This window comes from Lutra lutra, chromosome 17 (assembly GCF_902655055.1).
Source record: "Lutra lutra chromosome 17, mLutLut1.2, whole genome shotgun sequence".
Taxonomy (NCBI): Eukaryota; Metazoa; Chordata; class Mammalia; order Carnivora; family Mustelidae; genus Lutra; species Lutra lutra.
Genome location: NC_062294.1, coordinates 5,489,820 through 5,507,035, shown reverse-complemented (window position 1 = coordinate 5,507,035; position 17,216 = coordinate 5,489,820). Strand labels below are relative to the sequence as shown.

Below are 17,216 nucleotides of genomic sequence, written 5' to 3'. Positions count from 1 at the left end.
TCATTCTCAACATACATCTCTATCTCCTAATGTTATGGATTTGGGCTTTAGGGCAGCCCACTACCAGGCTTCTAGCTGTCAGAATTGGACAATTTATTGGCTCCTAAATAGGAACAGTGAAACCGCTGCATTATCATGATATGCTGTTGTAAGCAAAGAACATCTATTTTCTAAACAGATGTTTACCAAGGACCCGCCTACTGTACACAGATGAAATTATGCTTTGTCTTACTGGGTATGGCTGATGCCATTGTGATTAAGAGATTAAGGCATATCGGTCTATCTTGTTAATAAGATAAAGTTTATCTAGATCCTGTTCTTTTACTTACTGGTTTATTTTGGGTTAACTAAATTTGAGATTATGCCCAAAGTTCTTCACTACTAAATGAGGAAGTTGGGTCTCATCAGCAGCCCTGCTCTCCTTTTAAAACTCTGTGATTCTCCTGTATCATGACCTAGTTCAGTGAATTTCTAAGCCAAATTGAGGAAAAAATGGTGGGTCTTCACTTGTAAAAGTTCTTCCCTTCAGTGGAGAGATCCCCAAGTGATCCCCAAAATGTAAATCAGACTTACTAACTTGAGACACACATGACAGAGTCCACAAGATGGACTCTAGGGTGCTCTTCAATCCAGTGTATGTGAGATGCTCTGGGTATGGACTGGTTCACAGAATGTCATCACATTAACAAAAAGGCTCAGGAGAACCACCAACCTTACGTAATTCTTCTAAATAATGGGGTCTACTCAGTGATACCTGATATGGGGCCATATTTACCATTATGTTTGCTTATAGCTTGTCCTTGGTCATACCATTCAACTACTGCACACGTCATTATATAAAAGAAAAATAACAGGATTTACCTAAAGCTCAAAGGAATACTGATCCTATGCTAATTAAAGTTTGTTCTGGGATTTTGGTGTCTCAGATGAGAAACCCAGAGTCATGCTGAGTTTGGTTATCTTATTCATTTGCAATCGGTATTCGTTTATTGAAATTGAGTGTGTGGATTCTCAAATATCTCATTCTCTTTTTCCATCTTGTGACTCCATTGAGTATATTTTGTACTCAAAGAAGGGAGTAAATGGAAAAGAAGGTCTGGAAGCTCCAAAGCAGCCTAAAGTTACATGTTTATGACCCTTAATGAGCAAAGATTAAGATCAGTGTTTAAAATTTTTGCATTTGACCTCTCAGGAGTTCTTGATGCTTAGAAAACATGGTAGTGTTTGGGTCTTTTTGTGAGAAAAAGCAAGTGGCTGATCATGCTTGGTTTCCTGAGCTCAAACTCACCCTCACCCTACAAAGAACTGAAAACATGGCCACTACCTCCCAAGAGTTATACACAGATTTTTCTCTGAATCTTTATCCCATCTCCCAACATACTTCTAGCCTGTTTTCAATTAACCTGGCTGCTGAATTCATGAGGTTGTCTCTTTTGTGAGTCCATCTAACCTCCTGTCTTGAAGCTCCTCAAGAGACCTCTAACTCCTATGGATTCCAAAGTTTTGAGGAAGCACTTTGTCTAATCCACCCTATCTCTAAGACCTTCTACCTTGGTGTAATCATTCAGGAACCTCTCTATCCCCTATACTCCTATCAAGCCAGCAACTACTAAATTTAGCCCTTGGTCACAGATGAGAAGTCATGATGTACAGCCAGGGTTGAGAATAGCAGGGTTACTACTGTTAACTTTTGAGTCAATTATACTTGACTGTTGAGAAAGGGTGTTCACTCAAGGCAAGAAGAGGAACCAGTATGATGTTCTGGAATCAGTAATCAAGGAAAGTGTAAAAGTTAACTAGAGGAAATTGGGTAGGAACTTACAGATACTCATTCAGTCTCTTCATTCAGCTTATATTCACAGGCTATAAAATGATTCCAGGTGATTTTATTATTTTTACTCAAAATCTTTTAGTAGTTCTTGAACTGCTGACTCTATAGGAGTCTGGGACAAGGAAGAGGACAGCATTAGAAGTCTGCTATCTACATTCATGCCAACCCCGAGTGTTTTCAGTTCTATTCTCTAAAGCAGACCCCAGGGAAAGGATTCAGTGAAAATCACTTCTTTGTGAAGTGAGAGGACACTCCAGTAAAGGAGTAGGAGGTGATACAGGGAGTAAAAGGAAGGCAATAAAGGTGGATATGTTATCATCATGGGTGACTTGTGGGGTTCTGTTTGAGATACTTCGGAACTGTGCCACCCACAGTCCAAGGAAGCTGGGGACTCTATCTACCAGCTCTCTTTAATTGGTTGAGGGCTTCTCCCAGGAACATTACTTCTTGGTGCTTCTGACCCACCAAGGGAGCAGGTCAAGCATGGTCAGGGGCCACAGAAAGAAGATGTAGATACTGTGAGAACAGTGACTGCTAAGGGAATATAAGTGGATGGTAATAGTGTCTGCTACACCCACATTACAGATGACTGACATTTGACCCTAATGAAGGTAGTGGACTCTTCAGCTTTTCATAATGCTCCTTTCTGTACCTGGTAGCAGAGGTTAAACTGGGGAGGGCATTGATCTTAAAGTTTCCTAAGAAAGGGGGCCCAGAGATCTGTTGAAAAATCCAGTGGACCTTTTTCTCTTGTGGTACTGTATCAGAGAGTGATAACTCCTTAAAGCGTAACAAAAAGATGGGAACACCCATACATGATAGCAGCATGTCCGCAGGGTGGGCAGGTGTGCCCACATTCCAGGATTTTTGCTCTGTGGCTTCATCTCCTTTCCTTGTGCTCTCTCAGACTGTACCTTTCTTCTTCCTGTCATATACCCTGTGTATGTATGTATGTATGTATGTGTGTGTATATATACATATATATACACACACACACACACACATATATATACACACAGATATACAATAGAGCATTATTCAGCTATAAAAATAATGAAATCCTTCAATTATGAAAACATGGATGAACCTGGATGATGTTATGCCAAGTGATAGGCCAGATGCAGAAAGAAAAACACTGCATGATTCTACTTCTATGTGGGATCTAAAAAAGTAAAAATCAGAGAAATAGACTAAAGGGGGTAGGATGGGGGAAATGGGGAGTTGTTGTTCAAAGGGTACAAGATGTTAGTTCTAAGATAAGTAAATTCTGGAGATCTATTTTACTGTAGGCTGTGTATAGTTAATAATACCATATTGTACACTTGAGGGTTGCTAAGAGAGTAGATCTTAATGTGTTTTCACCACATATTTTAAAAAGGTATCTATGCGGGACGCCTGGGTGGCTCAGTTGGTTAAGCAGCTGCCTTCGGCTCAGGTCATGATCCCAGCGTCCTGGGATCGAGTCCCACATCGGGCTCCTTGTTCTGTGGGGAGCCTGCTTCTCCCTCTGCCTCTGCCTGCCACTCTGTCTGCCTGTGCTCGCTCTCTCTCTCTCTCTGACAAATAAATAAATAAAAAATCTTAAAAAAAAAAAGGTATCTATGTGATATGGAATATATATTAATTAACTTGAGTTTGGTAATCATTTCATATATATTCATCTATTCAATCATCATGCTATACAGTCTAACTATATACGACTTTTACTTACCAATTACAGCTCAATAAGCTGGAGGAAAAAAAGGGAGAGCAGAGGGGCCATGACTTGACGGATATCATTTAAAAATTGAGTGTACTGGGAGAAGTGAGCAGCAACCCCTACCAAAATGTTCAGGCAACATTCCCATCTCCCTCCTTCAGCTGCCCAAAAAGTGCGCTTGGAAGTTGCCAAGGGACAAGCTTCCATTGTGTTTCCCAACGATCACGTATGGCGGCGCCTCCATCTTTCTCATACGTGTACCTCATCTTTGCCATCCTCCTCACTTTGAGATAAACCCCACTGAGGGTCCTATGTCGTCTCAGGGACTCTCAAACAGCCATTTGGATCCCTGGGATAGAGTTGTCGACCCCCATTTGTTTTTCCCCTCCACTGTGCTGCTCTAAGGCAGACACACTGCCAGCCATGGAGTTCAGAAGCACAAGCAAACACGGCTTCTAAAAAGGCAGAGATTGTACTGAAGTGTTTGTTTTTCTGTTTGTTGGCCAGTTTCTCTCAATGACCTTGAGTAGGTCTTGACCACCCTCAGCTCATCTACTCTGTCCTTATCAGGATGCCGTCCTGCTGCTGCAGAAGTACCAGGAAGACTTAGAATTAAAAGATTTAAATTGACCTCAATTTTGAATAATTCTTCTTTATCCTTGAAGGGTGACTACTATTTGTTTCCTTGAAAATGCATACCCATCTACCATTGCTTACTAAGACTTTTTTCATCTGAGAAGTCAGGAAGAGGCAGGGTATTATCTTCTCAAGTCACTGACTGCTGTAGCACCCATGACCCGAAGCACAGTGTTCATTTGGGATCTCTGAGCAGCTCAGACTTCAAAAAGAAAAAAAAAATAATAGTAATAATCACAGTGTGTAGACAGAGTGTAATTTGCTCAACATTTTTTCTTAAATTAATGTTTAGAGAACTTCTCAAATGCTCCAGAAATCAATGTAAGTCTTTTAGGTGTGGTGTAGGATAAAAAGGAAAGAAAGAAAAAATACTTGGGATTCATATCAACAAGACCATCATGAGTTTGGATTCCTGTTCTACTATGTGCTCCTTTTCCTCTATCCCTGTATGTGGAAGATGGTAATTTTATACCATTATATCAAAAATGGTAAACTTGATATATGCCTTATAGAGCCACTGTGTGGACTGGGGACCCCATATTTATGAAACACGTGGTCCACGACATAGCCCATGGTAGACACTCAATATTTGATTGAACCCTGTCAGCTCCTTCTCTCCAAGATACATAGCAGGTGCTAAAGCTGTCTGAATTAACACAATTCCCCAAATTAGATATGCAGTGGAGAAGAAAAGGCCATGAATTGGCACGTGAATCAGCACAGTTTAGGGTTAGAAAAAGATGTACCTAAAATAAAAGATATACTAAGAAACTTGGAAAAAAATAATCTAAGTTTATCACTGAATGTATGTTAGTTTTTCAAATTTGTTTTTCCCACCTTACTAAATTCATATTTTTATTCTATTTTTTTAAAGATTTATTTACATATTTTAGGGTGGTCGAGAGAGAGAAAAGAAGAGTGTGAGAGGGAGTGCCAGCAGGGGAGGGGCGGGGGGAGAAGGAGAAGGAAAGCAGACCCCCCACTGAGTGCAGAACCCTAGGTGGTCCTTGATCTCAGGACCCTGAGATCCTAACATGAGCCAAAACCAAGAGTTGGATGCTCAACTGACTGAGCCACCCAGGCACCCACCCCTCATTTTTATTTTTAACAGAATTACTTATAGTTATCTACTTAGAATATATCCAAAATTGGTACTGTCATGTTACCCGTCTTTGCTTATCCAGAGGCTTAGTGGAAAAATCATCAACATAAAGCATGAAACATTATTAAGATTCCTAAGAGTTTGCTATCCCAGAAGAATGTGGTCTCTTTTTTCACTTGCTCTGTGTCTGTCTTTTCGGGAGGACCTCTGTCTTCACTCTCAGCTGCCATTTCCATGTATTCTTCCCTCTAGTAGGGCTACAAGGTGAGAGCCCTTGATGGGGAGGTAGGTTGTATCACCCAGGAGGAAGGAGAACTCTGGGCAAAAGAGAGAAGTGATCAGATTGTAAAGTTGCTTACTGACCCTCAAGACCAAAGTACCTGTGAGTTTGTGTATTTTCTGGTCGTTCTACTCATTTGATGATTAAATCCTACAGCTGTCCAAATCTAGTCCTTCCAGTCCTTGGCTTTTCTTAGCTATGCAGAGTGGCACTGCTGGTTCAGTCTGTCTGTGGAGCAACAGATGTATGAGGCCAAAATATAGCAAAATGCCAGAAGAGTGTGTTTGGGCAGCATACCAAAATGTAGTTCAGGGGGTCTGCATGGAGCTGGGACCAGGGCCAATGGTAGATGGTTGAAAACAGTAATAAGGGATGCCCAAAAAGTGTGACAAGAGGGAAAGTGTCTCTGTAAATCAAAGTCAAAAGGACTTCATAAAAACCTGATTTGGGGACTGAGAGTGAGAATCCGATTTGGAACTTTTCTCATAGCCTGGCGATTTGAACTGATGCTTCTGTTGCAGGAAGTCCTAGGGGGCTGAGTTCTGTCCTAAAGGCATTGCTTTGCCAGCGTGACATAGATGTTCTATGTCAGATAGAAATGAGGATGCATGTCGATGGTACTAATCTGTTCACAAACTCTGAAGTGCCAATAAGAACTGTGTTTGTCTTCTAAAACTATGCATACACTTCTACTTTCTACCAGTGAGTGGGAGCTTAAGCTAAGTCCGTTCGTTCCCTCCATGATCCCCAAGGTTTCTGTCTACTCTCAATTGCGTTTACTTGCTGCCATGGCACATGACGGGTGGGAAGCAGTCTGGCATCCCCTGAGATATTATTATATCCATCTGGTCTTTGTTCTTCTCCTTCCAAGCTCATGGGTGATTCCGGTCTTCAGCTCTCTCTCCCGTTTCAGTCGCTTTCCAAAGCATGCCGGGACACTTCGGCTGTGCCCTTGCTGACGTGGGTTTGGAATTGCAGCTCAGAGAGAAGACATAGCATCCTCCCTTTTACCATGTCTGGGCATTTCTCCTTCTCTTTCTAACCCAGGGAATTTTTTTTTAATATTTAAATTCAATTAGCCAAGGTGTAAGTACATCACTGGCTTTTGATATAATGTTCAGTATAAGGGAATTTTTGTCTGGAAACAAAGGTGCCAGTACCCTGGATCATAATGCATTTTTCCTTATCTACCGCTTAAAGTCCAAATGTATAGCCGGCTTCCTTTCAGATTTAGTGTTTGAAATACAAAATGGGCTCTTAAAACCATAGCAAAAAAAAAAAAAAAAGTTGGATGTTTAAAACTTTCAGTTTGTTTATTCTAGACTATTCTCTGCTTTTCAGCAACAATATCCCTTTCCTGAGGCAATTAATGATGGGAAGTGGGGTCATGAGTCCAGAGTAGAGAGAGACTTCGGGGAAGATCTCATTTAATTCCTGCCCAAATTTCCAGCCTGCCTGACTGGAGCCTCAGTTTGAAAAATGATGTTTTTTTCTTGGGCAGAGATGAGTCCCAAGTACTCTGGGGCAGAGAAAGCTAGAGAGTTTGCATATTTTTTTTTTTAAAGATTTTTTTTTAAAATTTATTTATTTGACAGAGAGAGATCACAAGTAGACGGAGAGGAAGGCAGAGAGAGAGAGAGAGAGAGAGAGGGAAGCAGGCTTCTTGCTGAGCAGAGAGCCTGATGTGGGACTCGATCCCAGGACCCTGAGATCATGACCTGAGCCGAAGGCAGCGGCTTAACCCACTGAGCCACCCAGACGCCCCAAGTTTGCATATTTGTGTTAGAACTCACATGGAGCAAGGATGAGTCACACACGGCTGTGTTTCTCCGGCAGGGAAATTTGAGGTCCACAGAGACGAAGGCTTTCAAACTGGCATAGTAAAGAAGGACAAAGCGTAACCGAGGAACACAGCATATAGGTAGTAATGTGAAGTTCGCGAAGATTGCTACGCCTTCGCTTATTCCAGGGAGGACTGATGAGATGTGGGGGTCGTAATCATCATGAGGGCAAAGTCCAAGATAACTAGAGGCGGGAGAGGAAGTAGCTGTCTTAGAGAGAGCAAGACGGATGACGTTTTCAATCCAAATGACAAGCAACTTCTAGTTTCTAAGTATTTGCCTTTGCACTTGAGACCGTGCTTTTTTTTGGTGGGGGGGCGTAGGGAAACAAAAGACTTAAATTGCTTTTACTCACAACAGACATTACCGGATTTATCCACAGGACCAGTGTTCCAAATGCTATGTAAAAATGCAGCAATTGGCCAGATTGTTAAGTAATCTGCTATAATTGCTTTTATTTGTTTAATTCTTGGAACAAACAGCCTTTTTAATTTTTTCCCTGGAAGACAAAGAAGAGTTAAAATTTTATGGTTGCTTTTCAGGGAAAAGTAAATTGAGTGTTTGTTGGCTGAGTTTGGACGATTATTCTCTTTAGCGGTTCGGTTAGCTTGACTGATAGGGGGAGGTCTGGTGGCTGGGAAGGATAGAGTGAGTCAAGTGGCGGATTTTGAGGTCAAGGGCAGTGTTGGGAGCCCAGGATTCCCAGTGGAGCAGATGAGTGGGAGATACCATTTTACTATAAGAAAGAAACAGAAGAGTAAACCTATCCAGTTAAAAATGGTGCCATGTTTTCATTTTGGTGCTAAGGATTCTTGTCAGATGGAACCCCTGACCTTTTATCTTAGAGATCCCTCCTTGTGGGTTCAAGGATAGCCCTCAAGCCTAAGGCTTTCTGTTTTCCAAGAAAAGAAAGGATACTCTTGATTTCTTATAAAGGGTGAAAGAAACAATTCATGTCAAGATTTTACCCGCCACCCACCCCCCCAAAACCATATTGAAGTATTTGGTATGTGGAGAGACTGTCGGAGGCTCAATATATGCAAGTAGATTCATAGCACTGATTCTTGGGGATTTTAATAAATTCTGTTTAGGCTCCTCTAAACTTAAAATGGTGTTCTCAGCTGTGTCTCAGGTCATTTTTCAAACTGTGTGTTCTCTTTCCCTTAAAATGATCAAAGGGAATTGCTTATTATCCAGGGTCAACTTATTAACTGGAAACAGAATATTCCCCAATTACAGTATCTCTATGAATGCACATCTCACTGAGCTCCGGGCAAGGAGCAAATTGAGGAGTAGAGGAAAGAGTGTAGTCAAAAAAAAAAAAAAAAAAAAGAAAACAAAAAACAAAAAAAACCCCCAGCCTCTTACTCTGGTCTCCAGCTGACTAGCTCAGTAACCTTGGACAACTTTGTGACCTTTTAGCATGTTTCTTCATTTGCAAAATGAAGCTAGATGGAGTAATTGCCAAAACTCCTTTTTTCTCTCTGTTTTTCCTAATTTCTTAGAACTGCTAAATTATTGCAGGTATTAAATGATTTACTTTCTTCTTTGAAATAATGGAGCTCATTTTCTAGGATCTCTGTCTCCCTGTGTATCTGTTAAGCAAGATCTAATACCCTTGATATCTCTGTCTCTACTTTCTAGGGAATTACAGATATAATAATGCCATTTGATTTTGTGGAGACACTTAGTCAAAAATTGTCACTGAATGCCTTATGCTTCCCTACAGTGCTATCAGAGCTGAATCCTTACAGCAGACAGCCAGAGATAAAATAAGAAGGATTGACAAGAAAGGGAGGTAGGGAGAGCTTGTGCACACAGATTGAAAAGGCATGAACATGAGAAAAGCCACCAGAAAGAAGTATCTTTCTCCATTCTTGAGGGTATAGTATATATTTTGAAGGTATACACACACACACACACACACACACACACACACACACACACACATATATATTCTTATTTATGCCTTTTCGATTTGTGTTTGTGTGTGTGTGTATAGTTTTGGTAAGATGATGTTGGAAATGTGACAACGGAAATGCTTCTAACACTTGGTGAGCACCTACTGTATACCTGGCACAGGTTAGGCACAGACATTTGTTTTCCACTTTGTAGATGAGAATATTGAGGCACGGAACCCACCAGTAAATGAGTGCTATAACTGAGATTTTAAGCCAGGAATTTGTGTCAGAAGACAAATAAAAAATTGAATAATCACAGATAAGCCTTCTGCTTCCCCCCAAAATTGTCTTCTCCTCTCATTCGTAGATGCTGAGAGCATTATCATTTTGTTCTGCAGTGTACTTCAGACATCTTCCCATGTGCACACATAAGGTAAAAAGACCTTATTCATTTCAAGTGCTGTATCTTATTCATGGTGTGGGTCTGCCGTAAGTTATTTAACCTTTCCCTGATTGGCTTTCACTATTAAAAATGATCCTAGAGGGGCACCTGGGTGGCTCAGTGGGTTAAAGCCTCTGCCTTCGGCTCGGGTCATGATCTCAGGGTCCTGGGATCGAGCCCCACATGGGACTCTCTGCTCAGTGGGGAGCCTGCTTCCTCCTCTTTCTCTGCCTGCCTCTCTGCCTGCTTGCGATCTCTGTCAAATAAATAAATAAAATCTTAAAAAAAAAAAAAAAAAAGATCCTAGAGTGAGCATCCTTGTACCTGTTTCCATGTGCACATATAAAAGTATTTTTCTAGGTAGATGCAAAGAAGTAAATATACACATATATGTGTGTGTATACACATGGGTGCACATATATGTATGTGTACATGTGTATATCTTCATATCTATGTGTATATATATCTTTAAAGATTCTGCCAAATTCCCCTTCCAGAGGGTTTACATGAAATCACCAACCCATGACCCCACTAACATTGTGTGAAAATGTCTGCTTTTTCACACTAAAACCAATACTTGGTATCATCGAACTTTAAATGTTTGCCAAGCTATTATTACATTACATTTTTCAAGGGCATTTCTCTGATCATGAGTGAGTTTGAGCACCTCTTGAGTTATTTTCCTCCAGAAAGGTTCCGAAAAAATGAAGGGAGAATGACTGAGCTCTACCATGTGCTGTGCAGAGCCCGTGCATTTCTTGGTGAAGAGCATGCTGTAGGGCCATTTGACTTGGAGATCCTGGAGAGGAGGGGTTGGTGAGATTACACACTCATTAGGAATTCACCTGGGGGTCATAAAGGAGGCTGAGCAGGTCCTTTAAGCGTGTAAGTGATGACACTCAAATCTATCAGAATACTAACCCTGAAATCAGGTTGAATTTACAGCCATAATATCTATCTTTGGATTTGGTTTTATGTTTTTACCGCTGATTTATGTGCATGCCTTCCTAAGCATCCCATATCTCAAGCAACATAAATGTATTAAAGTAATGGAATTGAGCAAATATGTTACGGTTACCATCTTTGTTCCCAAGAGGGAATTTGGAAATCTGACAAATATTATAGCTTTCATTTTCAAGACCCATTTTCTGAGCAGTTTCACTAACAAGTCTCCTGATTTACCATGCCATTAACAAAAATAATTCTTTCTGGACAGCAGTAAAAGAAGTGGATTAGCACAATTTACGGCTTTCTCAAGATACATATAAGGTGCCTGTTAAGAAAAAAGGGACAGGCTTTTGACTAACTGATGCATAGACTTGCTTTTAAGACACCCCAGTTCATTCTCCATAAGCCCATCTATTAAGGACAGCATGCCTCAAAGAGGAAGCTTGCTGTGGTCTTATGTCTTGACGTGGTCTTGTGTTTGCCAACAGTGATTAGGAATTACTTAGTTGCTGACAGCCCTTCACCGTTGATTGAAAGAGAAAACCTTTCCCCCTCAAACTGAAAATATGGGACCTGTTTTTTTTCCTCTTAATGAAATGTTATCCAAAGACAACCCTTTGAATGTGTACACAACAACACATGTGGTTCAACGAAAGAGTAACTTGTGGTAAGTGGACATATAGAATGGTGGAGGGCCTAGGGCAGCAGCTCATTAGGCAAAACCTGTCCTTTGTCTTTGCTAGGACAGGTAGGAAAGAAATGTCTGCCAGATTGAAGGATTTGTAATGAGAGGAGGTTGTCGGTGAGGAAGGCATGCGGCTCTGGGGAACGCACTGGAAAGTGTCCTCTAGCCCATGGGAAATTTAATTACATCCTCGATACTGCTTGTATTCAGAGGATCCCAAAATGTTTGGGGAGCCCATTAAAAATTTCCAGAGTGGCCTGGTAAGAGAGATGACCAGTATGACAAGGGTGCCTTTCTAGGCTGTGTAAATAGCATGGCCATCCGGGCATGGCATCAGCCCACAACTCTGAGACCCTGAGATCTGATTCCCAGCCCCCACAGTGTGTAGCCATTGGGACATGGGGGTGACAGCCTTAATTAGACTCTCCTTTGCAACTGTAATTCAGAGAATCGCAGGGTTCTTAGCCTTTTTTGTGCCATATGGCCTGTCACTGTGGCGAAGCCAATGTACCCTACTCAGAATATTGTATTTAGATAAAAATATTTAGAATTATGATAGAGCATATTATATAATAGTTTGATACATCTTTCAAAATGTGAAGGAACATATCTGTGGTAGAGTAACATCTATGCAGCAGTGTAGAAGCTCATTATAGCTGACTGTGCGCGTCTCTTTCCAACTCTGTGTTCAGTGGTGACGTGTGGGGTAGCTTGGACGTGACCATGTTGGGAGTATTTGTCCCATGGAGATTGGCAAACATTAGAAATCAGGACCCCCTCTAAGAGCCACTTGTTAAAATCTTTACCACCCCAGTGCACTGTGTGCATGTGTGTGCATAAACACACACACACACACACACACACGCACACACGTGTGTGTGTGTGTGTCTGTGTATAAAAATAGTGTATATATTTGCACATAAATATTATGTAACACATATAAGTATGTATTAACCCTATGATCAAACCTTTAAGGCATTAATAAATATATGTTTGCTTGTTGTTTATTTATATAAGTAATTTCTGTAAATAAGTAAATTTATTAGTGCCTTAAATAATAGGATTTGATCACAGCGTTCATCACTATCATAATTTTGAAGTAGTTATGAGTATATATTGTGTCTTGAAGGATCAGCGACAATTGCAGTGTGTTATAATATTTCTTCCTATAATTGGTGACAGAGTCATAGTCACTGTAATACTACTGTGATTTGTTGCCTACATCCAAAATTAAAGGAAGCACTGAATTTCAGTTAGAGGATAATGCAGATAAAGATTTGCATTTTTCCTCCATCCAAAGAACCCCTGAACTGCAGTGTCCAGAAAGCTAGAGAAAAGAGGATCAAGGAGACCACTCAGTGGGCCATGACGATAATCACAATGAACCGTCATGCCTTGTACTTAGCTGAGGAGATAGAGAGATGTGTCTCTGGAATTAGAGATAGTTTTTAAAAAGTCTACAAAAATTAGGCATGTATTGATATAGAAATGAGGGAGGTGTCAGGAGTGACTGCTAGGGTTTGGGCTTGCACTGAGAATGGGATGGAAAGTGCCAGGTTTCAGGAAGATGGCCCTGATTTAGTTTGGAACTTGTTGGGTTGGAGGTGGCTCCCAAGTATTTCCATGGAAATACTAAACACAGTGGGATGTATATGCATCAGGAGTAGAGGCATACGTAGTCCCACCATCAGTCTTAGGGTAAGACCAGGGTAGGGGAGGGTTGGTGGAGAACCCTTAGGGTAGGGTTCCTTGGTGGAGAAGCCAGCTACAGAGAAACGTGCCACCCTTTCAGTGACTGTTTTCATAGGACATCCCTTACCTTCTTCATCTCTTAATCATCATGGGGTCAACTTTTAGTTGCCTTTAGAAACTCTGAGATGGCCCCATTCTGGGGGAATCTTGCCCACAGAGAGTAAGCACTTTCCCAGTTTCCACACAGCTACGGCACTGGCTCTGGAAGTGCAGGGGAGAGTCCAGGGGAGTAGATACGCACTAGGGAGTCATCAGGATATTTAGGATGACTGGAAAGTCCATCCTGTAAGAAACTGCCCTGAGGAAAAAGACTGAGTGAGAAGAGCATCAAGCAGTAACTTTAAGGGTTTCCAGATTCAATGGCTAGCAGAAGCAGATAAGCTTAAGAGTGAGGCTAGGCAGGAGCAGTTGCAGAGATGGGGAAAGCCAGGTGAGTTTGTGAAGGGAAGGTGCTTCAGTAAGAAGAGTATTTACCCCAAGGATACAGATGTAGTGACAAGAGGGGCCATCTGTACCCCCAATGTAACAGCAGCAATGGCTACAATCACCAAACTGTGGAAGGAGCCAAGATGCCCTTCAACAGATGAATGGATAAAGATATGGTCCATATATACTATGGCACATTACGCCTCCATCAGAAAGGAAGAATGCCCAACTTTTGTATCAACATGGATGGGACTGGAGGAGATTATGTTGAGTGGAATAAATCAAGCAGAGAAAGTCAATTATCGTATGGTTTCACTTGTGGAGCATAAGGAATAACCCAGAGGACATTAGGAGAAGGAAAGGAAAAGTGAATTGGGGGAAATCGGAGAAGGAGATGAAAGACGAGAGACTGGTTTCTGGGAAACAAACTTAGGGTCATGGAGGGGAAGGAGGTGGGGAGATGGGTGAGCCTGTTGGTGGGTTTTAAGGAGCACATATTGCATGGAGCACTGGGTGTGGTGCATAAACAATGAATCTTGGAACACGAAAAAAATAAGATAAAATTAAGATGTTAAAAAAAAGAAGAGGAGACAAACAGAAGGTTAAGGAAAGTTCTTTATTGGATCTAGTGATAACAGGGTGTGCACTTTATGGGAGCTGTGTTGGTGGAGTGATGGTGGTGGGAGATACCTAGGAGGAGAAGAAATGGGCATAGAAGTTAAAGACAGGTCTTTAATTTTTTTTTTTAAATTATGTTCCGTTAGCCACTGTATAGGACATCATCAGTTTTTGATGTAGCGTTCAGTGATTCATTAGTTGCATAAAACACCCAGTGCTCATCACAACACATATTCTCCTTAATACCCATTCCCTGGCTACCCCACCCTCCCACCCCACTTCCCTCTGAAACCCTCAGTTTGTTCTGAGTCCATAGTCTCTCACGGTTCGTCTCCCTCTCTGATTCCCCCACTTCAGTTTTCCCTTTGTTCCCCTAATGTCCTCCCTGCTATTCCTTATGTTCCACATGTGAATGAAACCACATGATAATTGTCTTTCTCTGCTTGACTTATTTCACTCAGCATAATCTCTTCCAGTTCTGTCCATGTTGATGCAAATGGTGGTATTCATCCTTTCTGATGGCTACGTAATATTCCTTTGTATATATGGGCCACATCTTCTTTATCCATTCATCTGTTGAAGGGCATTTTGGCTCCTTCCACAGTTTGGCTATTGTGGCCATTGCTGTTATGAACATTGGGGTGCAAATGCCCCTTCTTTTCACTACATCTGTATCTTTGTGATAAATACCCAGTAGTGCATTTGCTGGGTCATAGGGAAGCTCTATTTTTAACTTTTTGAAGAACCTCCATGCTTGTTTTCCAAAGTGGCAGCACCAGCTTGCATTCCCACCAACAGTGCAAGAGGGTTCCCCTTTCTCCACATCCCCTCCAACATCTGTTGTTTCCTGCCTTACTCATTTTTTGCCATTCTAACTGGTGTAAGGTGGTCTTTTAAGAAGTTTGGCTGCTAAGAAGGAGACAGATAATGATTTAGTCGGGGGTAGATATGGAACCTATAAGGCATGCTTCCCTTCTTTCCATCCCTCCGTCTCTTCTTACTTCCTCCCCTACTCTTTTCCCTCCCCCCACTGCATTAGGAAAGACTTGCCTATAGGAAAGGCCCGTCTGAGACAGAGGTGAAAATACATGGGAGGAAAGGGATCAATAATGGTATAAAGCTCCTGAGAAGGTCGAAGGGAACAGACCACAAGGCCTAGGGGGTGTGGTCACTTTTTCTCTCAGAGAGTTGAGTGAAGGAACAAAGAAATGAATGATGCAACTGCCTTTAACAGTAGGTGTGTCCTGTCCCTTGTCTGATGGAGGAGAACTTCAGTGGCTCCGGAAGGCAAAACATTTGCTCTAGGTCTTGCAGTGGTGGGATGCAGACTCCAGCAAGTCTCCAGAGACTTGCATGTGTCTTTGCTCAAAAGTGCATGCCGGTGGTTTGGGACGCTCGGTTCCAAAGGGCTTCATACACCTGCGAATCATGTAGTTCAACGTGTGCTAAAGTGAATCGGAAACTGAGCTGCTTTGGTGATGTTTTCTGTGTAGGTTTTGAAACTGGGATCGAGAGAGGCATTATCTGGGCAGGAAAGATTGGACTTCAGGGCTCTGGGTAGCTGGACTCAGGGTGCCATCTTTGGGGAAGAGATCTGTGATGCAGATGGGCTCGGGGCTTCAGAGCTGGGCCATCCCCTTCATGCGCCAGAGCTGTGCCATCGCTGAGGCTTCCAAGCCCTGCTTTTGACACCTGAATCCAGCTGAGAGTCGCAAGCCTCTCGAGACTCAGATACTAACACCTTATTGACTGATGTGGACGCTTCTATGCATCAAAGGGCTCAGTAATGGTGTTAGCTGGCAGGCTCTTTTCAAGTGCAGAAAGTGCTTCTTTGTAGATAGTGTGCCAGACTACCTAAGGGTTAAGATAAAAGGCTTCAAAAAGGCAGGAGCTTCCTAGAGGCTGCGGATGGCCACTCACGTTGCTGCTTTGGCCACGCTGACCCCACATGGCCAGGGCCAACCTGTGTGTGTCTCTCTCTGTCACCTTGGATGCTATGAGCCCCAGATTTCTAAACCTTCACCACAAAAACAACCTGGAACAAGACTTTTGAGACTGCCTGCTGCTGCCTGTGGCCTCTGCCACCTGTGCCATTTTGGAAAACACAGACCTTGAAGTTCCATCGGATTTGGAATTAAATGTCAGCTCTTCCCTAATTGACTGTGGGTCCTCAACAAGCCTCTCGCTCTCTCTGAAATTTTATCATCTGTGCAATAGGGCGACTCTTGCCTGCCTTGTAGGACCACTGTAGATACCACCTACTTACCACATCCTCGAGTTTCCATTCAAATACTGGCCACAGGGCTGGGCCCTGGGGACGAACTGCACAACAAGCATGGTCCCCTCCATCAGGCAGCCTCCCTTGCTGGAGTGGATATGCCAAAGTGCCAGGCCCGGGGAGCTCATTTGAGCAACGCCTCATTCATTTCTCTCTCTCTCTCTCTCTCTTTCTTTCTTTCTTTCTTTCTTTCTTTCTTTCTTTCTTTCTTTTTATCCTTCATGCACCATGTTCAGCTGAAAATGCTACTTGTCACCCCATGTAGTGCCCGGTGGGATACTGTGAGGCCTTGTGTGGTTACGGACAGCTCTGTAGGCAGTAAAAGCAGGGAGACAGAACACGGAAGCAGAATGGGGTGAAGGTCAAATCCCCATGAGGACACAAGGTGGGCTTCATACCACAGGGTCACAACTGTGACTAGCCACAGGCCCAGAGAGGTGATGCACATGGCTCTTTCCCTGGGCCTCCATTCCTCTTGTACACAGCAGAGACAATAACTGTGTGTACATCCGAGGGTTGCTGGAGGGATTAAATGAGGACATATATGCCAAGTGCTTAGAACAATGCCTGGAACTTGGAAAAGTGTGCTGGATAAATGGTAGGCATTATTTCCATTCTCAGCATCAAGCTGCTTTCATGACAGCCCACGAATCTCAAATGGAAACCAGGTGGGAATGGTGACTGGTTGAAATCCTGCACCAAACCACAGCCCTTTCAGATGTGGTTCCATTAGTCCTCTCTTTCCTTTTCCACTCCTGACTCTCATATGCAGATCTC

General features: G+C 42.4%; 1 protein-coding gene across 5 annotated transcripts in view; it reads left to right on the top strand.

Moving 5' to 3' along the window:
* CDH13 (cadherin 13) overlaps positions 1–17,216 on the top strand; it is a 980,849-nt gene that overhangs the window by 166,417 nt on the left and 797,216 nt on the right. For 2 of the 5 annotated variants that reach the window (XM_047710889.1, XM_047710891.1), the window contains one exon: positions 9,658–9,723. The exons of the other annotated variants lie outside the window; for them this stretch is intronic. In XM_047710889.1, coding sequence (XP_047566845.1) covers positions 9,658–9,723 — 66 coding nt within the window. The remainder of the gene's footprint in view (positions 1–9,657; positions 9,724–17,216) is intronic. 5 annotated transcript variants of the gene reach the window in all.